Below are 25,355 nucleotides of genomic sequence, written 5' to 3'. Positions count from 1 at the left end.
CTTATGTACCCCATAAATATATACACCTATGTATCCACAAAATTTAAAAATAAAAAATAAAAAAATTTAATAGATAATGGGCAAAACATTTGAAAAGACACTTCACAAAAGATATAAAATATTTTGGATTTTGATCTGGAGAAACGTTTTGAATATGTAAGACTTTTCAGTATAAAAAAGATGAATATATTTCATTATATGAATATTAAAAATAAAAGACACCTTAAAGTGAAGACAAGTTATAAACTTTGTATAAAATTTTATGCATTCACAATGTATAAAATTAATAAAGAATTGTTTTTAAGAAGTACAGAACAACAGATTAGTACAACTAATATAAAGCAACCTGGCCTGAAAATAAAAATCTTTAAAAAATATATGTGTATGTATATTCCATATATGTGTTTTATATATTTGTGTGTATTTGTTTGAAGGCACTGGAAAGATAACATGACTTTGAAGTAGTATGCGGTCAAGATTTCAGAAAAAAGTATACACCTAGAATGGTGATCCTGGTATTTGGTTCTACCTTTTCTCCAGGTGTGTCTTTGAGTTTCTGAGGAGGTAGCTGCGAGACTGAGAGGGAGAGTAGAACTGTGCAGACACATGAGGCTGAGGATGAAAATATTGTTTAGGATCTGCCCAGAAGAGCTTTTGGTTGGGATCTTGAAGGACTACTACCTAAGAATAAGGATATAAATTATAAAATGTTCAATCTCTCCTCACAGGGATTAAAGTTTCACACCACATCTCAGTCCCTGATTGGATTAAGGTGATCCAGGATTACTAGTGCACCAAGCGTAACTCTGCTTACCAGAAGTGAAAGTAAATCTTTTGAGACAGGTGTCAATCACAACCTCACATCAAATCTGTGGTTATCCATATACATAGCCTAGCACTCAGTTCAATATAACCAGTATGTGAACAAATAAAACAACATGATGGAAGAACAAGAGAGTCAAACGACAAAGGAAATGGTACCTGGATAAGAAAATTATCTGACACAGACTTTAATATATTCAAGTCATAAAGACTAAATTTAAAATTTTAGCAGAAAATTGAAAATTAACAAAAGAACTTGATGGGAAATTTAGAATTGACAAATGTTAACAAAAATTAGGAATTTGATGGATTTAGATTTGGATAGTATAAGAAAATAGAGCAAACTGCTAAGAAAAGGATGGAAAATACAGAAAAGAGCATAAGAGAAATAGATGATACATTCAGAAGGTCTGATATATGTATTATGTAATTGATGTCCTAGAAGGAGGAAAATGGAGAGTCAAGTAAGGACAGGTAATGGCTGAGAATTTTTCAAATGTAACAGAGAGATATCAAACAACAAATTCATTAAGCCCTGTAATTAGGGCAGGATAAATGCCATAATTTATCCTGCCCTAATACCATAGCACATTATTTGAGAAGTCTGAAAGCCAAAGATATAATCTTAAAAGCAGCCAGTGAGAAAAAGTTTAATCACTCTTAAAGAAGCAACAGTAAACATGGCAGCTCATTTCTCATTGGAAGCAGTTGAAACCAAAAGACAGTAGGATATGCTGAAACAGAGAAACTGCCATCCTCTAGGATGCTGTACTCAGAAAAATAGATAAAAGTAAAATTAACACATTTCAAATGGAATATATAACCATCTGACACACTAAAAGTAGGTTTTTTCCTGGTGAAAAGATTACGGGCTCAAATGCTAACTTGCAGATGAAGTATTGAATAAAGAACACATTTAGATAATTTTAAGTGAATATTGACTGTATACTACAAAGCACTGATAGTAAAGACTTGTAGGGTGGTATATATTTGTATGTTGTGTATGTGGATATAGAGGGAGTTAATACTGGAGTGAGAAAAATGTAATTTAAGTGTTCTGAGGTTCTTTTCTAGGAACAAGTAAATGTTATAATTTATATTTGATATTGGTAAGTCAAGTATTAGCAAAATATATAACTAACAAGCTAATGGGGGAATGACTGGAATAAAAATTCAAAATCCAAAACAAGGCAAGAAAGAAGATAAAGAAGAATATTGAACAGGCAGGACAAATAGAAGATAATAAAATTGGAGATTTAAACCCAAAAATATCTGTAATTATATTAAAGGTAAATGGATTAAATGCACTGATTAAAAGATAAAGATTATCAGATTGGATTTAACAGCAACAAAACTCCACAAACTGTTTTACAAAAACTGCTCCTAAAATATAAGGATGCAGAAAGATAGAAAGTAAAACGGTACAAGATGTAAAATTTGATGACTTTAACAAAAATATATCTATTATAAGCGCAAGTAGATTTTAAGGCAAAAGAAGCATTAGTAAAATAGATATATCATAATGATAAAAAGTTTAGTTCTCCATTATGTTATACCACCCTTTAATTTGTATGTCCATAATATTATAACTTCAGAGTATATAAGGCAAAAGTTGACAAAACTGGAAGGAATAATAGAAAAATCATATGATAAATAAGAAAATAGGTGTACAAAAAATAAAACCCAGTAAAGATATGGGAGAGCTGAACTACTTGATTAATAAACTTGAACACCTTTATGTTAATTTTTCTGCTTGGAACACTTTTTCATATTTCAGACTGATTTCTTATTTAAAACCTTTCTTTAAATAGAATTTTCACATTAAAGCATCCAGTTTTTTTTTTCTTTGGTCTGGAGTAGAAAATCTTTCACATATAAAACTTCACCATTAGCTAAGATAAATTCCTTTTTGTGTGGAATAACATGATTGTAAATATAAACTGCATTTCACAAATAACGTGGGTTTGAAATACTTCTCAATGTTTGAGTCATTTACAAACTGTGTAAACTGAGGACCTGGAGACCATCTAAATGAAAATCCTGAGTAGAACAGTATTCAAGGTAGGCTTTGGGGACAGTTCCCCCAAATGTTACACTATTTCAGTAGTATTGGTACCCATCTATAATACAAATTGTTTTAAAAATGTTTTATTGTGTATATATCAGGTATATTACATGATGTTATGGGATATATATAAGATAGTCAAAATGGTTACTATAGTGAAGCAAATAAACATTTCCATCATTTCAGATAGTTACCCTTTTTTGTGTGTTTGGGATATAATACAAATTTTTCATTTTGTGTATGTTCATATGGAATTATTAAGGGAGAAGGAAATGTCAAGGAAGAAGAAATTGTGACTTAAAATTCAATTTGAGTTCTATATTACTGTGCCATCAAAAATACTTAAGATGATCCTTTTAGGTGTTTACAAATGTTTGACTCTTTGGATTCAATAGCAGTGGTAACTCTTTGAAGAAATACTTAATTGAGGCCAGGCACAGTGGCTTATGCCTGTAATCCCAGTACTTCGGGAAGCTGAGATAGGAGGATTACTTGAGACCAGGAGCTCATGACCAGCCTGGGCAACATAAAATTAAAAAATTAAAAAAAATTAAAAAATTAGCCAGGCATGGTGATACATGCTTGTAGTCCCAGCTACTTGGGAGGCTTAGGCGGGAGGATTGTTTGAGCCAGCAGTTTAAGCCTGCATTGAGCTGTGATCATGCCACTGCACTCCAGCCTGGGTAACAGAGTGAGACTCTCAAAAGAAATACTTGGTGGGCGTGGTGGCTCACGCCTGTATTCCTAGCACTTTGGGAGGCCGGGGTGGGCGGATCACGAGGTCAGGAGATTGAGACCATCTTGGCTAACATGGTGAAAACCCGTCTCTACTAAAAATTAAAAAACAAAATTAGCCGGGTGTGGTGGCAGGCGCTGGTAGTCCCAGCTACTCCAGAGGCTGAGGCGGGAGAATGGCGTGAACCTGGGAGGCGGAGCTTGCAGGGAGCCAAGATCGTACCACTGCACTCCATCCTGGGCGACAGAGTGAGACTCTGTCTCAAAAAAAAAAGAAAAGAAAAGAAATACTTAGTGTCTACTCTTTGCTGCCAAGTCTGTGTTAGGTGGTAGCATTACAGTGAGGATCAAACAGAGATAATTTCTTCTTTCCAGAACTTACATTCTAGTGGGTGAAATGGGATGTGGACAGAAATTAAATAATCCCACAAATAAATGTAAGGTTGCACTGTGTAAGAGACATTGGTATATGGTTCTATGGAGTGGTATAATGAATGAATTGACCTTCTCGAAGTCTAAAGAAAGAAGGAAGCCATTAACAAGATCAGAAGAGGTAGTGTCAGCGTGTGCAAAGACTGTGGCAGGAGATAGACGGTGTTGGAGGATTGGAAAGAAAGCTTATATAGCTGTACCACAGACAGCTAGAGTTGGGTAACGTAGTAGGGTCTCTGTGAAGTAATATGGAATGAGAAAAGCTGGATAGTTAAGTAGAGGCTGTGTAATGTTGATATTTAGGGGAGCATATAAAGAATATTGGGCTTAATCTTTTAGAGCAATAGAAGTCATTGAAATACATTATTGAGGTGGATGACATATTCAAATTTGCGTTTTGAAAAGATTGCAGTATGGAGAAGAGATGTAAGGCCGTTAGTGGCTATTGGTTGATTAAACTGATCTTACTGCAGTACTCTAGGTAAGAAGTAATGTAGCTTGGGCTAGAGTGGTGGAGCCAGAGATAATGGGTAGATACCTTAGGTATTTAGGAGATAAATTTGACAGAACTGGATGGTAGATGGGTATTAGATGTGAGGTAGAGAAGATATCAAAGTATTATAAGTTATTATACAACTTGCTTTAGATTTAAATGAATACATATTAAAATATATGTTTTGAAAATGTTTAAAAGTGAAGGAGTTCCTTGAATAGATGGTAAATAATCTATATGGAGAAGATTATGAGACAAAGTGATTTTATGAACTTTTAATGGCAGCAGAAATACCTATGGTGTTATATAAAGCAGAATATGAAATTGTTTATAGTATGTATTCTTAATTAGATAAAATGATAGTATTGAAGCATGCTAATTATCATAAATGACTTTTTGATGTATAGATACCTCAAGAAGAACATGCTGCTAATGGTCCAGAACTCCTGAGAAAAAAACGTACAACTTCAGCTGAAAAAAATACTTGTCAGCTTTATATTCAGACTGATCATTTGTTCTTTAAATATTATGGAACACGAGAAGCTGTGATTGCCCAGGTATTTATGATTATGCGCTATTTTAGTAGTTCCTATATTGTTTTATAATACCTATTCTTTCCTTTAAAAATTTAAGTTAGTGTATTCTCTTTTTGGGAAAAAGTATGTATTTTCAGTTGTGATGTGATAAAATGTATAAGATAAGTACGTGGATAACTGAAAGACCAGTTGGGATATTTTGGTGTCAAAAGAGAGGGGTAAGACAATGATTTCCTGAAGGAGATGATGACACTGAAGTTTAGCTTTGGAAAGAGAGTTGAATTTTCATTAGTGGTCTTAAAGGAGGGAAAGTTGGAGGAATCCTTCAACTGGAAGTATTTAATTTTATTCTGTATTTTTATTGTATGTAGCACTTTCTAAGTTACATTATTATTTGTAATTGTGTCTTCTCTACCCTCATTAAAGTATAAATATTTTGAGGGTGCCCTTCAAAGTGTCCTTTGTGTTGAAGGTACCCAGTAAGAATTTGATGAATGAACTTTTGACTCAAAGGATTTGAAATGGAGAAGATGGAGGTACGACTAGTATAAATGAGTCATTTTGGTGGTGAGGATGAACTTACTTTTAAACATGTATAAAAGCTAGGTAGTTCTTCCCTTAGGATTTTGAAAATGTGAAACTAGAGCTTGAGGGAAGGGTAGCCTTGAGAGATTGAATGTGGAAAGGATGAAACCAAAGGAGAAGAAATTGGAGCTATCTGTATATGGTGAATAGGTTGAGGAAGAGAAGCTAGTGAGGAAAACATAATAGTAATAAGGTAGGAGATTTTATAGGATTTACCAAGGAACAAATAAATTTCAAGACAAAATAGCATGAATTTATAATAAGCGCTATGAGCAGTTAGGAATTTCATTAGCAGTGTGTGGCAGCCTGGGCTACCTTTGAAATGATTATTGTTAATGCTTTTACTTGACCATCTTCTTTTATGTTTTATGTTTATGTTTTTACAGTTTCTTTGAAAATAACTTTGAGAGTATACATACATGTTTTCACATAAATGGTAGCAAGAGTACTTTGTGTAAATGAAGTTGGGAAGGTTGTCTGCAGAGTGGTTTAGAAGCTAGAAAGTTTAGTTGGGGGTCAGCTAGGTAAACGGATGCTTTTGGGTTTATCATCGTTTATCTCCTTGTAGAATTTAGCAAAATCTGAATGTATGTTTATTATATTTGTATTATCTCCCTGCTTTCTTCTGCTACTAAAGTAAGCCTCTGTAAATTTATAGGGACCTTCTGTATTTTGTTCACCACTATATCCCCAGCGCCTAAAACAGTGCCAAGAATATAGAAAGGGGTCAACAAAGCTTACAGAATGTGCAACAATAAAAGGATTAAAGTCAGGGAATGACTGTGTGTCCTGAACCATCAGGGAAGTTCTTATAAAAATGTTTGAGCTGAGTCTGAAGGATAAATAGAGAAAGATACTCTAGACATAGGAAATATGTGAAAAGGAATGGACGTGTGACATTGTAGGATTGGATTGAGGAAACAAAATTTTTATGTGACTGAAACAAGAGTATATGTTTGGGCCAGTTGTGGTGGTTCATGCCTGTAATGCCAGCACTTTGGGAGGCCCAGGTGAGTTGATCACTTGAGGTCAGGAGTTCGAGACCAGCCTGGCCAACATAGTGAAACCTGTCTTTACTAAAAATACAAAAATTAGCTGGGCATGGTGGTAGGCGCCTGTAATCCCAGCTATTTGGGAGGCTGAGGCAGGAGAATCACTTGAATCTGGGAGGCAGAGCTTGCAGTGAGCCGAGATTGTAACACTGCACTCCAGCCTGGCAACAGAGCAAGACTCTGTCTCCAAAAAAAAAAAAAAAACCCAAAGAAGTATGCATGTTTGTTGTTGGCCAGAGGAGTCTGGAAAAGAAAATAGAATCTCCCCTCTCAGCGCAGCTCACCAATCTTTTTTGTATTTCTGTCCAGTATATAATGTTGACATTTTAAAATTTGAATGTGGTGGGACATGAATAATTATTGATTTTGGAAATGGAAATTTATAATCTTTTTCATATTTCAACATTGCCTCTAAAATGTTCTTTTTTTTAAATCATAGATATCCAGTCATGTTAAAGCGATTGATACAATTTACCAGACCACAGACTTCTCCGGAATCCGTAACATCAGTTTCATGGTGAAACGCATAAGAGTAAGGAACTTAAATAGTTAAAAACACTTAAAAAGTGAAACAATCCAGACCATGTTTACACACACACAAAAGTTTACTTTTAATTTTATCTTTATGAATTAAGTAGTTGAATTTAATTGTATCTATTCATGCAGTTTTTTACTCCTGGTGTTTACACACCCACACACACAGATACTTGGGTTTATGATTTAAGAATTAAATGTATAAGGTCTTAATCTGGTCTACAGTAGAGGTAAAGTGTGTTTTCAGTCTGTCTGATTAACTTATTAAGAAAGCGCTGACCCTTCAATAACTATGGCTATAGTGCTTGACATTTTCCCCCCCAACATTATCCCTCAGTTTCCTAAAATTTGCTTTGTGCAGTGTTTTTCACTGTGTGTTCCATTTGGTGTTCCAGGGGAGAAAAAGGATAAATACGGTGTTTAAATAAAATTGGAAGTTGGAAAAACCCTTAGTACTATAATCTTCTTGAAAATTCACAACTCACAGTAACATATATCAAGTTTTGAGAAGTCTTTCAGGAAAGAAACCCATATTTTTCTAAATTTTTGACCACGAAACTTTTTTTTAGAAAAAATATATTAACATCAACAGATTCCAAAATACTTTAGGCATTTTGAGAAAAGCTGATCCAGAGCCATAGGGTCACGTAGTATTAGTTTTAATGTTATAAATTACAGGTAAATAAATAAATATTAGATTACTGACAAATTTAGGCTATTTTTTCAAAAAATTTCTGAATATTCTAAATATATATGTATAGCTTTTTAAGAAACAGTATTTATATACTAAATAAACAACCGAACTTAAAAAAAAAAATCATCCTTTCACAAAAGTATTTGCCACAGGGTTCCTTAATATTTATGCTTTCCTATTTTTCTTCAAATATGGTTAGATAAAATGTCTATACTAGAGAAGTTTAGTATATACATTCAGCCACATAGTTGTAGGTAGTCCTTAAATTTAGAAGTAGTATGATTAAATCTTAAATTGGATTTTCTTAAGGTGAAATATGATTTATTGATTTACAGTATAAGAATTGTTCATAATTAATTGATTTCATGTGTTCTGTGAGCAATATAAATCCTTAAAGGAGCAAGTAACAGTGATAAGAGGTATAAGTGTTGCTGTTTAGTAGGCAGAGCAATAAAATGCAAGTAATGAAAAGTAGAGAACACCTGAACACATTTTAGTGACGCACCTTTGAGGAAAATGATTTGTATTATGAAGAAATGCATGTATATAAGTAAATAATGTGGTAGTTGGTTGTTTTTAGACCTTACCTCTTATTAAAACTTTAGTAAAGTTTTATCTGTTGAAGATTGTTCATAACCTATTAATTTAAAATTTATATTCTGTCAGCAAATATTAATAATCCATTTAAATATAGGTAATTAAAATTTAAATGCAATTTGTTTTTTTTTTTTTTTGAGAAGGAGTCTTACTCTGTCACCCAGGCTGGAGTTCAGTGGCGCAATCTCGGCTCCCTGCAGCCTCTGCCTTCCAGTTTCAAGCGATTCTCCCACCTCAGCCTCCCGAGTAGCTGGGATTACAGGCACCCACCGTCATGCCCAGCTGATTTTTGTATTTTTGTAGATACAGGGTTTCACCATGTTGGCCAGGCTGGTCTTGAACTCCTGACCTCAGGTGATCACCCGCCTCGGCCTCCCAAAGTGCTGGGATTACAGGCGTGAGCCACCGTGCCTGGCCTTAGATGCAGTTTTTATTTATAGCCAGTATTAGAGAATTACTAGGAAATTTCATTTTTATATTTAGTGGGAGAAAGCCATCTACAGCGTGTCTTCAAGCATGGACTATCTGTAACATACAGTGTGCTTGCTTTTGAATTGTTTTAGTGTTAAATGGCCATAACTGATTGTTTTTCGTTAATTGTTAATAGATAAACCAGACGTTCTGAAATCTGTTCTTAAGCAGTTGCCCTCAATGGTGTTTTTGCCTCCCTGCTTCTGAGCCTCTTGGTTTTACTGGAGAGTACAGGTCATAAAGAGACCTGTAGTTCTTGTTGTATCAACCATTATATCATCCTCTTACTGCCAACATTTTCAAATAGACTGCGGTTTGCCTTTCAATAAAAACATTTACTTTCATATTGTAATTCCTTGGCTTACCTGGGGAAAGCCAAATTGTTCTAGGACTTCAGAGGAGACACACAGGTCTCTGAAAGGATGCAAGGGCTAATAAATGAAAGCTTTTGTTTAATAGAAGTCTGGTATTAGAACAGATTATTCAGATTCTGAAGGAGGAACCTGTGGTAGGAGTATAGTAGCTAAGTATCAAAAGAAACATTCTGGAAGAACTCAGCTTGAAATAGTAAAAGAAGTGAGTTTAAATTAGAAAGCAAAATTCTTCCCCACATTCAGGAAAAAAAAATAAATTTGCAGTTAGTTTGGCTTAGCTCATGTGACTCTCTAGGCAAGGAAAACCAGGAAAATGATTTGTCTGCTGAACTGACAGTTTTGGGTTTGATACCTATTTTATATTCTAGTAATTAGTTAAAATACAGGGTTTTATATCCTTGTAAGTGTCACCATATGTAGGAGATTAGGACTAAAGGAGACTTGTTCAGATAATTAAATTTGAGAAACTATACTTCCTTTACTAGAGGTTTTGAAAGCAAAACTTGTTTTTTCTTCCCAAGTGTTCAGTGTTCAGGAATCTGGTGAATACTTGCTCAGAAATTTAACATCTTCAATTTTAATTTCCCTACCTAGCCTTTCTTTTTTATTTGTTGTTATTGTTTTTCCTTCTGTGATCAGCTCAGGGATGTGGGCAGTGGGAACAACCTTAGAAGCCTTAATTCAGGCCTGATTTCCATGGGAGCATATTGTCCAGGTGTATGCAGAGGAAGGTGAGCAGACATTTACACTAAAGCTCTGCTAACATTAATTATTTACTAAATTATTGTTTTGGATTTTAGATCAATACAACTGCTGATGAGAAGGACCCTACAAATCCTTTCCGTTTCCCAAATATTGGTGTGGAGAAGTTTCTGGAATTGAATTCTGAGCAGAATCATGATGACTACTGTTTGGCCTATGTCTTCACAGACCGAGATTTTGATGATGGCGTACTTGGTCTGGCTTGGGTTGGAGCACCTTCAGGTAGTTTATCATATTGAATATGTCTTAACTTACTACTTGAAACAAAGTAGAGTTTTCAGAGAACGTTGAGTTTTCAAAGTATAGGAGAAAGTGATGCCTGTACCATATCTTAATTTATGCTACTTGAGTTAGGCAAGACTCATAAGCATAATGTAAAAGGCACAATAGATGAAGGAGCTTTTTATTTTGAAATGCATACAGGGAAATATCTTGATTCCTGACATTTGAATGGACCAAATGAAATAAATAATTTTATGAGAAAAAGTGGTAGTTCTGAAACCCAAAGGGAAATTTAATTTTTTCACCAAAGTTAATAAATTTTATATATTTATTAACTTTTTTCCCTCCCAAAACAGGGTACTTAGAATCAAAAGAGAAAAACTGTTTCTTGCTCTCTTTTCTGTAGTGAGATAAAGAGCAGAGAAATCCTCATCAAGAGTGGCAGGTAGAAAGAAAAGAAAGCCTGCCTTTATTATTTTATTTCTAGCCTTTATTTTAATAAAAGGGAAGCACTGCATGAAAGAGATGTAGGCAGGAAGCCCCTGGTACCCACAACTCCATTGACATCATCACCTGGGTTCATACTCTGTCGAGTCTCTGCCTTAGCCATGAAAGCTATTGTCATTGATAATGTTGGGATGGGACAATACCACTGTAAGTGGGGGTGGAGTGTTGTGGAGGGGCTGCGATTTACTGTATAAGTTCAGTTGCCTAGTTTAGAAATCCGAATTTATTAATTGAAAGATGAGTGGAAAGGACCCCAGGCTCTTTGAATATAAATTGTGCCAAGTAGAGTTTAATCAATAGTATATTATCTTCTGAGCTATATACAACAAATTCTCCTGGTACTTCATTTCTATCTTTTTTTTTTTTTTTTAAAAAACTTCTGCTTTATCCAGAGTAAGAGAAGCTTTTGTATTCCTATTATTTATTCTTTGATTTGTTTTGTATATTTTAAGATCTTAAGTAGTACTGTATTTTCCTTTGTATTTCTTTCTCCTTTTTTAAAAGTCATTATTTTAAGTCAATACTTTTACAATTTCCATAGCTTCTTTTGTTTTTGTTCTATGTTTTAAAGTGTACTCAATTTCATGATATCATTTTAAAGTACAAGGTTATGTCATGGGCTGCATATTAATAGTGCAGTACTTTTGAATATTTGTCTTTTATGATAATCTGTGCTTTTTTGTTACTTGGATTGGTCAGCAGATTGTACAGCTCACTCTTTCCTATGATTTTTCATGTTCGAAACTTTTATACTCTGAAATCTCTTTGCCCCTTCAATGGTTGAATGATTTTATCACAAAGTTTGTGATTTCTTCTCCCTATTCATTAGTAAGTACTATTAAAAACTCAGGGTCTCATATGATTTTATTTGTATATTATCCATTAATACAGTAGTTGTGAAGTCTCAAACAAGTGGTTCTCAAAGTGTGATCCATGGACTAGCACCATTAGCATCACCTAGGAACTTGTTAGAAATATAAGTTCATAAGCACTACCCCGGTCTCTTGAAGGAGAAACTATAGATGTGGAGCCCAACAGTCTTAGTTTGAACAAGTTCTCAAAGTGATTCTGATGCACACTGAAGTTTGAGAAGCACCACATTAATATTTTTGTCTCTAAAGCTTGCTCACAAAATGCCTCCTGGGTAAGTGAGTATGTGATCTTAAACTAAAAACTTTCTGCCATTTTGCATTTTCAGTTACAGACTATTGTACTTAAGGATGTAATGATTCTATAGGAATTTGGTAAAATTCTTCCTAAATCTTCAGATATTCTCATGTCTTTAGATTCAGCTACTCATTTTTTTTTTAAAAGTAGGCTTTATTTTTTAGAACAGTTTTAGATTTACAAAAAATTGAACAGATTAGGTATTCTCAAATCTCCTTCCTCCCTCTCCTGACAGTTTTGAGGAGTACTGGTCAGGTATATTTTAGAATGCTCCCCTATTTGGAATCTGTCTGATGTTTTCCTTATGATTAAACTGTAGTTATGGGTTTTTGGGACACTCAGTGTTTATGTCTCATTGTTTGTGATATTTGGATCACCATTTGTGATGCTGCTCATTTTCCTGAGGTGGGGAGAGTTCTGGATTGAAAATGGTGGGGCATGTTACTTGTATTTTCTTTTTTTTTTTTTTTTGAGACAGAGTCTTGCTCTGTCACCCAGGCTGGAGTGTAGTGGTGCGATCTCTGCTCACTGCAAGCTCCACCTTCCGGGTTCACACCATTCTCCTGCCTCAGCCTCCCGAGTAGCTGGGACTACAGGTGCCCGCCACCACGCCCGGCTAATTTTTTATATTTTTAGTGGAGATGGGGTTTTACCATGTTAGCCAGGATGGTCTCGATCTCCTGACCTCGTGATCCGCCCGCCTCTGTGTTTTCATTATTAGGGTCTTCATAAAGGTGAAACAAGATACTTCCTGTGTACTTCATGAGCAAAAATGTGGTTATTGGCAACGAAAATAGAAAACTAAGACTCCCGTTGTCAACGTTCTATCCCCATTTCCCCCCCCCCCGCTTTTTTTCCTTTTATATTATTATCTCTCTTTATTTCAGACATTAAATGTCTGCTTCCATTACTCTATGTTAAACCCCCAACTTCAGCTCTTGGAAGCCATCTTCTAAGAACTGCTGGGGAGGGGCTAGGCAGGCACAGAAGAATAGAGGCCAGAGTGGGAAAGAAAAGGGATCTTTGTTCCTTTTGTCCGACTTTTTCTAGTGTAGGTTACCTGCCTTGAAATAACACTGCCAGCTTCTTCACTTGTCTTTGCCCTTACTACTAGCTGAACTGAGTTTCATATTTGACTTATTTTTTTTTTTAAACAAGGAATGTTATATATTTATTGTTGATTATTTCAATACCCTTATGAGGTGTAAGTATTATTGTCTCCCTTCTACAGATGAGGAAACTTGTGTTCAGAAACTTTGTGACCAACCTAATACCACACAGCTAGAGGTGGAACAGGATCTGGAATCTGGACCTTTTGACTCCAGATTCAGTTCATTTGGTAATTATATTACTAGGTATTTTATATATATATAAATAAAATCTACACACACACACACACACACACACACAATCTACACACACACACTAACATCCTAGCCTTTTCTTAGATGTTTTGAATAAGAAGCTGAAATGTTTTCTGCTTCTTAGTAGAGGTTATACACTGGTGGAATCTGTTTTCTTCTTTCTTGAGAGAGAAGAGTTATAAAATCATACTAAGCTATAATATTTTGATATAATTTTGGGTAATTGTCATGGCATAATGGGAAGAGCAATGGATTGAGAGCTGGGAGACAGGATTCTTGTCTGTTTTCTGTCTGTAAATTCAGGAAAATCATTTTGCTTCTGGTTGTTTTTTCATTGTAGTTCTGTCTTTGCTCTTCCTTTGAGTGTTCATGTTTCTACCTATAGGTCTTATCAGTTAAGTGAATGAACGTAGTCTCAGTTCGGCCTGGTCATTGAATGAGGCTGACTTTAGAATTCATCTCTAAAGTTAGTCCTGAAACCTTCAGTACTCCTCTATTTGTGAAGAACATTTTTTGAGGCATTTCATTTGGTAGAAATAGTCTCTTCTGTTTTTTTTAGATTAGATGTTTTAGTTTGATATTACATATTAAAATTTGAGAGCATACAGAACTTAACACAGGGTTCTCGGGATAACCCACAGCTTATTGAATTCTTAACCCATAGTTTAAAAGTATAATTTCAAATGCTGGGAAAATTACATCATTAAAATATTGCAGTAGGGCACTTGCTAATTGGCATTTTATGCTTGTCTGGACCTCTTGGATATTTAACATCTTTGATCCCTACCCATTACATGTGAGGAGTGCTCTCCAGACTTGAAAGCCAAATGTCTGTGCTCTCACATTTCCTAGTAACACTTCTGGGAGTAGTACTATGGTCTGGTCCAGAATTACTGCTTAGATTAATATTGTATGATCAGCATGCTACTATTAATTTTTGGCTTCCTCGCATCAAAACTGTATTTATGGAATATGTCAAGGTATCATATTACTCTTGTATTTTTTTCTAAGACTTTTTTTTGGTGGGTGGGTGAGTGGGTCTGTTTTGAAGTTTAGGACAGATACTCTGACTTTAGCTCTCAAACTATACTGTAGATAGAAAATTGTCATTATACTTCTTTGTTGCTTATTGAATCCTTCATCAATAATTACTTTTGACCTGAATTTAAAACATTTCACCCTTCTCATTGTTATTCACAACTTATATTTGTCAATGATGAATATATATATAGTAAAATCTTAAATTTAAAATATATAGCAATTGAGTTTGAGTTAATGGTTTAGCTGTGGGTATATATGATACCTCATTACTGAGTTTTCTGGCATATCAAAACTAGTTGCAGTATTTAAAAAATTAAACCATAACTTTTGGAGTTACAAATAGTATTTCATTTCTTCCTGTATAATCAAGTTACTCCAACATATGCTATTAGCCTGCAACAAATATTAAACAACTTCCTTTTTTTTTTTTTTTTGAGACGGAGTCTCGCTCTGTTGCTCAGTCTGGAGTGCAGTGGCATGATCTCTGCTCATGGCAACCCCCACCTCCCAGGTTCAAGTGATTCCCCTGTCTCAGCCTCCTGAGTAGCTGGGATTACATGCCTGCACCACCTCGCCTGGCTAATTTTTGTAATTTTAGTAAAGATGGGGTTTCAACCTGTTGGTTATGCTGGTCTCCAACTCATGATCTCAGGTGATCCGCCTGCCGCCACCTTCCAAAGTGTTGGGATTACAGGCGTGAGCCACTGTGCCCGGCCATTTTAAACTTTCATATAAGCCATAATCATGAAGACCAAAAGCAGTTGTTTAAGAAGTTAAGCAATATATAAATTACTGTATTTCAGAATAGTGTATTCTAATTTATGTATACTCTTGTCTTAAATTAGCCAGACCCTAAAAGTGCAGAAAAATGTATATTATCAGAGATTTTAAAATATGCCTATTTACTTTTTTTTTTTAACTGATAAAGATTTGAAGTGTGGAGTCTTCTATGCTTAAGTCAAGTTTGACAGTACTGCACTGGACCAATTTGCACATGACAAATCTTCACTAAGGCAGGATATTAATTTACTATTTGTTTGAAACTATGCTGTGTGTACAATAATTATCATATACAGAATACTTATTTATATATTTTCTGGTTTCCAGAAATAATGATGTGCTTCTCAGGACTGAACTCCAAAAGTAGGATAGCTTAAGAAAATATATTAAATACTCACAAATTATTTGGTATTTTCTCTCTACTCAGTTGTCAATGTAGAAAAGGTAGTAAATTTTGAATATCATAAAGGTTCTCAACCCCTTGCTGGGTTAAATTTGCATGTGACTCCAGCTATTTGTCCCACCTGTAGTCTCAGGTCACTCATTTTAATGTGCATATACATCACCTGAGGTGGGCAGAGTTCTGGATTGAAAATGGTGGGGCATGTTACTTGTGTTTTCTTTTTTTTTGAGACAGAGTCTTGCTCTGTCACCCAGGCTGGAGTGCAGTGGTGTGATCTCTGCTCACTGCAAGCTCCACCTCCCGGGTTCATGCCATTCTCCTGCCTCAGCCTCCCGAGTAGCTGGGACTACAGGCACCTGCCACCATGCCCAGCTAATTTTTTGTATTGTTAGTAGAGACGGGGTTTCACCGAGATGGTCTCGATCTCCTGACCTCGTGATTCTTTGAAACACATTTTTCATTTCAGCTTTCTGAATTATATAGTAACAGTAATTCACATTTGTGTTTTGTTGCCATATATTTCTTATATTTAATGGGAGCAAGGCAACAGTCGTAGTATAATGCTGTTCTTGCAGACCTGTTTTGAATTGCCTTCTGTTACATGCTTTATTAGGGATTCTAAATATTAGACTTGTTTTTGAAGCGGGGAGAATGGGAAGGGGAGGAGAAGCAATATTAGACTTTTTTTTAACGGTTTAGTAACTTTGTTGTAACTTGTGTATAGAAAGCTAATTAGAGCAGTTATCGTAATACCCTTATCCATTTGATTGTATTTCTTTTAAAAATCAAATAGGGAAAACTTTTAATATAAATATAAACTAAATAACTTCTCACTGAAAATCTTATAATAAAGTTAATTAAAAGAAAATATGATCTTACCAGTGTAATGTCTATATAAAGGCATGAATTGACCAGATGGTTTCTGATTTTCCTATTATTATTTTTCCGATTTCTCATAATTGATTTTAGCTGTGAAAGCACTGTCATTTGCTATTAAATTCTAAAGTCCCTGTTAATGAACAGATGAAGTACAAAATGATAAAAATATTTAAGTGGAAATATGGTTTTTCTTTTAAAATTTGATGGTGTCCTAAAGACATATTGGAGCAATCATAATTCAGTTTTTAAATTTTTTTTTGAAAATTTCAAACCTGCGGAAAGGTTGCAAGAATAGTACGGTGAAATTCTTCTTCTTTTTTTTTTTTTTAAGGCAGAGTCTCACTATGTCGCCCAGGCTGGAGTGCAGTGGCACAATCTCAGCTCACTGCAACTTCCATCTCCTGGGTTCAGGCAATTCTCCTGCCCGAGTAGCTGGGATTACAGGTGTGCACCACCACACCCGGCTAATTTTTGTATTTTTAGTAGAGATGGGGTTTCACCATGTTGGCCAGGCTGGTCTCAAACTCCTGACCTCAAGTGATCCGCCTGCCTCGGCCTCCCAAAGTGCTGGGATTACAGACGTGAGCCACTGTGCTCAGCAATGGTGAATTCTTGATGGATTAATCAATTATTAACCTTTTGCTGCATTTGCTTTCTATCTCTTCCTTCCTTCCCACCCATCTTCTCTTTTTCTTTCTTTCCTCTACTCCCTCTTTTTTTTTTTTTTAACCTTCTTGACATGATTATTTTCTTTTTTTACAAATACATTGTATGTTATATCTCAGGACAGGGAATCATGTACTCATGTGCCTCACTGCTTTTTGTAGAAGTGACTTTCTCAGAATCTTCTTGAGGATATTTTGTTCAACTTTCATTTAACTTAAATCATAAGATTTCTTTTTAAAAGATGAAAGGTTGTACACTTTGACTTAGTGTAAATACTGATATATTCAAATTGAAAGGAAATATAAATATTTGTTTTCCTAAATTAATGGGAACAACATTTGGGGGACATTTTGATTGTGAAGAACATTTTGTAAAGGCTGTGTACTCAGTCCTGGGAGTTTCGTTATGAATGTCATTAAAACTTTTATTTGAAGTGACTTCTTAGTCTTGGACCAAAGAAACTTTTGCATATGTGATATGTTTGAGTACCAGTTCTATTTTAGATGAAAATATAAAGTGTTTTCATTTAATATAGCATATATTACCTTTTTAGGGGGCAAGGGGAAACAGATGCTAATTTAGCCATTTTTTTGTTCTGGATTAGGAAGCTCTGGAGGAATATGTGAAAAAAGTAAACTCTATTCAGATGGTAAGAAGAAGTCCTTAAACACTGGAATTATTACTGTTCAGAACTATGGGTCTCATGTACCTCCCAAAGTCTCTCACATTACTTTTGCTCACGAAGTTGGACATAACTTTGGATCCCCAGTAAGTATTGTCTAATTATTAGCTTAAAAAATACTTATTAGTCTAATTTTTGTGTTGAGTGATTTATTTAAAATTTACAGTGAAAACAAATGTACTTACGAGTGTTTAGTTTTTATGTCAGAGCACAGTAATGTATTTGACCATACTGAAAGGGAGGAAGATAGAATGTTTGTGATTAAAATAAGAAAAGTAAGCATAACAATGCCAGAATTCTGTGAAGGCAAGGAATTTCATCTGGCTTATTCAGACAAAATAATATCTATATCTCCTGGCCCTAGAACAATGCCTAGTACATAATGTACTCAAATATCTTTTGAATGAGAATCATTATTCATTGTTTAAAAGTACATTTTGAATGTTCAGCAAATTGTGAGAAATTCTTTGTTTTGTTTCTGTTAAAGCATTTTTAGGGAATGAGATTGATATTTTAAAATCTTTTCTCTACTGTGGAATGAGATTGATATTTTAAAATCTTTTATTATGAAAAAATTCTAAGATACACAAAAGTAGAACAAATAGTGCAATAAAGCCTTATACGCCCATGATTCAGAACAGGGATCAGCAAACATTTTCTGTAAAGGGCCTACTAGTAAACATTTTAGGCTTCAGGGGCAGTGTTTGGTTTCTGTTGTACAGTCTTTGTTGTACAGTCTTTGTTGCTTTTACAATTTGTTAAATATGGAAAAGCCATTCTTAGTTAAGCCATATAAAAACAGGCTGCTGGCTACTTTGTCAACCCCTAATTCAGAGCCAATAATTGTGAAGATTTTGACATATCTTCTATCTGTATTTCTTTCTTTTTCTTTGCTAAGGTATTTAAAAGAACTCTATCTATCCTTACATATTTCAGTACACATTCCTGAAAAAATAGACATTTTCTAATATAACTACAGTGTGGTTATTACACCTAACAAAATTAACAGCAATCTTTGATATTATCTAATACCAGTCCATTATATTGATCTTTTAAGTGACCTTAAAGATCAGTACAACACAGAAATATGAAATACTGAATGATACTCTGTGATTTTGGTAGAGCTTATTAAAGATTTTGGAAATGTACACTTGAAAACTGTATGTAAATTCATTTTACTTTCACCTTATCACTTGCAAAAGTGCAAATTTTTATGATTTTAAAAATAAGTTGTCTACTTGTAGCTTAAAATCCCCAAATGCACTTCTCTAATTTTTCCCACGTTTGTAAAATAGGTGCCATCTCACTAAGTTGCAAGTCTTTCTTCTTCTACGTCCCCATCAGAAATTGATAGATTATTATTAATGTTCTTGGATAAGGTATTTAAAATGTGCTTAATCTCTGTAACTCTGCTTTTGTGATCTGTTCTTAAAAGAGTACTTGGAATTTTAGAGATGAGCAGAGAATTATTGTTCATAGTTGATTTGCATTTTCAAGAGCAGATAAGTGTCCTCTCTTCTCCCCAAGTCATCTTGGTTCCGGGCCTTACCAGGGGAATTTTAGTACCCCTCCAGCTACCTGTCTGGCCTATAGTCCCAGGTCACTCATTTTAATGTGCATATACATCACCTGAGAATCTTAAAACACATATTCTTTTTTAGTAGGTCTTTGATGGGGCCTGAGTTTCTGTTCTAACATACTCCCAGATAATGCTGCTGCTGCTGCTGCTGGTGCTCATCTGTGAACCACACTTGCAGTAGGGAATCTAGACCATTCTCTTTTCACTTCTTGTCTAATCTCTTTCCTACCTAGCTGCCAGTGAGATTTTTTAATTAAATTAATGTTATATTATTGTTTAATGGAGAAATTGGTTCACACTCTTTGCCTACCATGCTCAGTTGTACCCCATTCTTTTGCACATGTTGTTAATTCTGCCATCTGTATCCATAGTAGATGGTTGTCTTCATCTGTTTTGTGTTGTTATAAGGGAATATCTGAGGGTGGGTAATTTATAAAGAAAAGAGGTTTATTTGGCTCATGATTCTGTAGGCTGTACAAAAAGCATGGTGCTGGCATCTACTCAGCTCCTGGTAAGGGCCTCAGGCTGCTTCCACTTATGGTGGAGGGCAGCAGGTGCTGGCATGTGCAGAGATCACATGGTGAGATTGGAGGCGGTGGGAGCGTGGGGTCAGGGAGAGAGGAGGTACTAGGCTCTTAACAGCCAGCTCTTGCAGGAACTAAGAGAGTGACAATGCACTCATCCACCCACCTCCAACCCTTCAGGAAGAGCATTAATCTGTTCATGAGGGATCTGGCCCCATGACCCAGACCTCTCTTGTTAGGCCCCACTAACAACATTGGGATCAAATTTGGGGGGACAGACATCCACACTATACAATGCTTAATAAATATTTGTTGAGTAATTTAATAGTAAGATCAGCCAGAATCATAAACACCTGAACCTGTCTCCCTTAACATCTGTATCTGAAATCTCTTTCTCTCTTACACATTTGTAGTAATGTCAATGTTACTTTTTCTGAGTGGTTCACATTATTTCTTACATTTATTTATGCTATCTGAAATATTTATTGTGCACCTATTATAAACTACTTTATAAACTTTGTTGTAGGAAGTTGTAATCATAAATCAGACAAAGTTCCTGTCTCTCAGGGTGAAAATTCTAATATGTACCTACTCTCACCAGATTTACCTTCGTGTAAATACAGTTCTAATAATGCCACTTCTGCTTACTAACTTACTTCTACTACTTTCTAATATTGCTGATACAATTTCCTTATCTTAACATTTAGGGTGTTTGATAATTTGGGGTTTAAGTATATTTCTTGTGTTATCTCCCCTCATCTGTCAAATTAAGTAACTCACAGACCTTTAAAACTTTCCTCTACTAGGAAGTCAGTTCCTTCCCATGTCTGCCTGTTGAAATCTTGATCCATGTTGTTATATGATGTAAATGAATATGGCCCTTAATAAAAATTAAGAAAATATAACTATCATAGTTTTATTTATAATACCACAAAGTTTTAAGCAGCCTAAATGGCCGTACAGTATGAAAATACCATGGAATGCTCTGCAGTCATTTAAATGTCAAGTTTTCAGTGCTCATTTTGTACTGTTAAGCTGAAAGAAAGGTGTGTATAACTGTACACATGGAGGGTGGCTGTGGTGACTCACACCTGTAATCCCAGCACTTTGGGAGGCCGAGGTGGGCAAGACCAGGCTTTGGGAGGCCCAGCAGTTTGGGAGGCCGAGGCTTGAGCCCAGGAGTTCGAGACCAGCCTGGGCAACATGGCGAAACCCCATCTCTACCAAAAATACACATAAAAACAATTAGCTAGGTGTGGTGGCCTACACCTGTAGTCCCAGCTACTCGAGAAGCTAAGGTCGGGGAGGATGACTTGAGTCCAAGGTTGCAGTGAGCCAGGATCACGCCACTGCACTCCAGCCTGGGGGGCAGAGTGAGACTCTGTCTCAAAAAAAAAAGTTATAACTGTACACATGTTATAGTCCAAATTTTATATTAAAATATGATAAAGCTAGATATAAGTTAGATAGGAAATATATCAAAATTTTAATAGTTATAGTGCATGGTAGATTATGATTGAATTTTTATGTATGCATTTTTGTTTTCTTAATTTTCTTTCTTATAGTTAGACAAATTTTTCTGTTTTCTTGTCACAAAGATTATAGTTTCTTTGTGAAACCCTTCTCTTGATTTGAACTCTCAATACTTGTGCGGGTCCAATCAAGATGACCTTTATGTTCTATTTTATGTTTTGCTTATTCATGTGCTTGTTTTGTTCGTTATCTGAGGATGGCAAATAGCTGGCATACTTGCTTACAACCTGTTTCCCCTTCTATTCCTGTTAATGAAGATCTAATGTAATATCCCCTGGCCTAGTAAAATAATAATTGACTAGCAATATCTGTAATGGATTTATGCAGCAGCAAGTCAGACTAAGCAGATATGTCAAGATTTGCTATCATTTAAAAATAGAATGTAAGTGCCTTGAAGGCTAGGGATAATACTTTTCTCATCTTTATATTTTTATATTTTAGTGCCTCCTTTTATAGCACTGGACATTCATTAATATTTACTGAATTGAAAAGTGGCAAGATATTCTGTGATGACATCAAGAGTTATATAGAATTGGGATTCTTTTCTTTCCTTTCTAAAACTCTAATGCTGAGAATAATTCTAGTGCTACACCTTTTTCAGAAACTGAATTGAATTTTATTGGTTGAAAACATAAAGCAAGATAATATTGGTGAATAGTATAGAGTTGTTAAATACTAAATCTAGATTCAGGAGACAGGCAAGAGGTGTCAGGAAGAATAAAGGTGATAGTAGAGGACACGTTTTTTAATTTAACAGTTGCTTCAGAAGAGGGAATAGAAAATGAAAGTAACTTAGTTGGGCTCTAGGAAAAAACAGAACGCCCTTGGGCAGTCTTTTTCTTTCTTGAGAGTGGGGTTGTTGGGTATTTAAAACAAGATTTTAATTAAATAGCACGATTACTCTAGTGTCCAGTGTTTTTTGCCCCTTCTGATGTGTTCTGAATTGTTTGAGGGGCATTGTGAGAGTTGTTTTAGCGCATATTCTCCAGGATGGCAGGGGCTGCTGGGATCTGGTAGTAGTGTTCTGTTGCTTGATCTCATAAGCATTACTTTGAGAAAATTCAGGGAGCTATGCTGTATGTATCTGACTCTTCAATAAAATTTATCAAAACCGAACACCACTTATGTGCATTTATATGTTACATGTACACGGAACTCTGTTTCCTGTTTATTCGGTAAAGCAGTATTTTGGTTTTATCTCTAGGCTTTTACCATTTTTCATTTAAAAATATATCATTGTGTTTCTTTCTGTTCCTAGTCAGCATTTTTACTTACCTTTCTTATATATTGGCTATTAAGTTAGCTGTCTTAGATTCCTGTTCTGTGCGTATTTAGCCCCATGTCACTCTCTTGATTCTTTTGTCTTTCCCCACCTCTACTTCTCTGAACTAGTCATAACATGTAATTTAACATGTATGTTAGAGACTATTTAGTAGTTTTAAAGTAGTTTATTTTACTGTTACTAGTTTTAAAAGTAGGTGAGCTTATTTTTAATAGACTTTTATTACAGTCTGTCCTCAATTCTAGTCCCTGCTTACAAAGGTATAAATTGTTATGGCTAGACCTCCTCTGATTTTCCTTCTTTTCTAAGACAGTGACCCCTAAAAGGGCAAATTCTTTTCCTACTCAAGGTGTAAAACAATTGTAAGATCCTTTTTAAAGGAGAGTGCACAAGCTTCCATTGTTTTCCTGATGAGAACATTACGTTTAATCAGTTGACCTGAAAACCTTATTTTACTTCCTGTTTATGTAACTTTATATTCTTTTTGACAGCATGATTCTGGAACAGAGTGCACACCAGGAGAATCTAAGAATTTGGGGCAAAAAGAAAATGGCAATTATATCATGTATGCAAGAGCAACATCTGGGGACAAACTTAACAACAATAAATTCTCACTCTGTAGTATTAGAAATATAAGCCAAGTTCTTGAGAAGAAGAGAAATAACTGTTTTGTTGGTATGTATATTTTCCTAACATTTTGTTATGAACATTTTCAAACATTCAGACAACCTGAAAGAATTCTATAGTGATTACTGACATACCCACCACCTGCATTTTACTATTATTAACACTTTGCTGTATTTCCTTTATCTTGTTGTTTCTTAATCTTGCCACCTCTCAATTCATGTTTTATTGCAATTTAAAGTAAGTTGCAGCCATCAGTATGCTTCACACCTAAACATTTTAGTCTGCAAATCATTAACTAGAGTTCAATATTGTTTATAGTTCTTTTTCTGTTTTCTGCATAAGTGAAATGCACAAATTTTAAGTGCATCATTTGATGAGTTTTGACAGATGCATTTACCTGTGTAAACTACCTATCAAGATACAGGACATTTCTGTCACCCCAGAACTTTCTTTTATCACCCTTCCCGATCAGGCTCTGTCCCAACACACCCTCAGAGGCAGCCACTATCTGATTTATTTCCCTGTACATTGGCTTTGTCTTCATATAAGTGGAAGTATACAGTTTGTACCCTTTTGTGGAAGGCTGTTTAACTCAGCATACAGCTTTGAGATTCATCTTTAGTATTATACTCCTTTTTATTGCTGAGTAGTATTACATTGTATGAATATGTCCTAGTTTATACATCTACTCTCCTATCATGAATACCTTGGATTTGGGCTAATGTGAATAAAGTTACTATGAAATTATTTCTTATTTTAGCAAAATATATATAGCATAAAATTTGCCATTTTAAACTGATTTTAAATGTACAGTTCTGTGACATTAATTATAGGTACAGTGTTGAAAGTGAATGTAATCAATTACATTCACTCTTCATTTGCAAACTTTTTCATCATCCCAACAGAAATTCTATAACCATTAAGCAGTAATGCTCTGTCTTCCCCTCAGCCCCTGGTAACCTCTAATCCACTTTCTGTCTTTATGAATTGGCCTATTTTGGGTATCTCATGTAAGTGGGGACATACAATATTTGTTCTTTTGTGCCTGGCTTATTTCACTTAGCATAATATTTTCAAGGTTTATCTGTGTTGTAGCATGTATCAGAGTTCCATTCCTTTTTATGGCTGAATAATATTCCATTGTATGTATAGACCAGATTTTGTTCTTCCATTCATCTGTTATGTCTTTCTTGTGGCATTGAACATACTCTAAATATTTACTTTGTATTAGGGTTTTTGTCTGTGTGTGTCCTTGTCCTGTGTCACAAGACCATAGGTTTCTTTAGGGGAAACACTGAGGCCTATTCGTCTTTGTACATTAAGAGCACTTAAAGGGTTAAACATGTGACAACAAAGGAGAAAGAATTGAGGAAGATTTCCAGATAAGCATGGGATTTTGTTTTTAATTGAAATTTTATTGAGATAATTATAGATTCACATACAATTCATAAGAAGTAATAGATTCCCTGTACCCTTCACTCAGTTCCCTCCAATGGTAATGCCTTGCAAGACTGTAGTACAATATCATGACCAGGATGTTGATATTGAGAAAATCCATAGATATTATTCCAATTTCCCTAGTTTTTTTTGTTTTCATTTCTCTTTGTATGTATTTAGTTCTAAACGATTTTATTACCTGCGTAGATTTATGTATCCACTGTCACAGTCAAGAATCAGAACAGTTCTGTCATTACAAGTATCCCTCCTTGTTTTATAACCATGCTTATTTCCCTTCTGTTGTTCCTTCCTCCCCCCGCTACCCTGTTCTCCATATGTAAAATTTTGTCACTTCAAAAAAAGTTATATAAATAAAATCAGACAGTATACAACCTTTTGGAATTGCCTTTTTTCACTCAACATAATTCCCTGGGAATTCATCTAAATTGTTGCCTTTATCAATAGTTTGTTCTTTTTAATTTCTGAGTAGTATTCCATGGTATGTATGTA

At 35.0% G+C, this 25,355-nt stretch overlaps 1 protein-coding gene across 1 annotated transcript in view; it reads left to right on the top strand.

Annotated features, from left to right (window-relative positions):
• The window catches only part of ADAM10 (ADAM metallopeptidase domain 10), a 157,358-nt gene that overhangs the window by 101,917 nt on the left and 30,086 nt on the right, over positions 1-25,355 (top strand). The window contains exons 6-10 of the mRNA XM_054450003.2: positions 4,955-5,104; positions 7,160-7,252; positions 10,191-10,374; positions 17,786-17,949; positions 23,273-23,456. Coding sequence (XP_054305978.1) covers positions 4,955-5,104; positions 7,160-7,252; positions 10,191-10,374; positions 17,786-17,949; positions 23,273-23,456 — 775 coding nt within the window. The remainder of the gene's footprint in view (positions 1-4,954; positions 5,105-7,159; positions 7,253-10,190; positions 10,375-17,785; positions 17,950-23,272; positions 23,457-25,355) is intronic.

This window comes from Pongo pygmaeus, chromosome 16, assembly GCF_028885625.2.
Source record: "Pongo pygmaeus isolate AG05252 chromosome 16, NHGRI_mPonPyg2-v2.0_pri, whole genome shotgun sequence".
NCBI classification, from domain to species: domain Eukaryota; kingdom Metazoa; phylum Chordata; class Mammalia; order Primates; family Hominidae; genus Pongo; species Pongo pygmaeus.
Note: the sequence above shows the minus strand (reverse complement) of the source record. Positions and strands in the feature narration are given on the sequence as shown.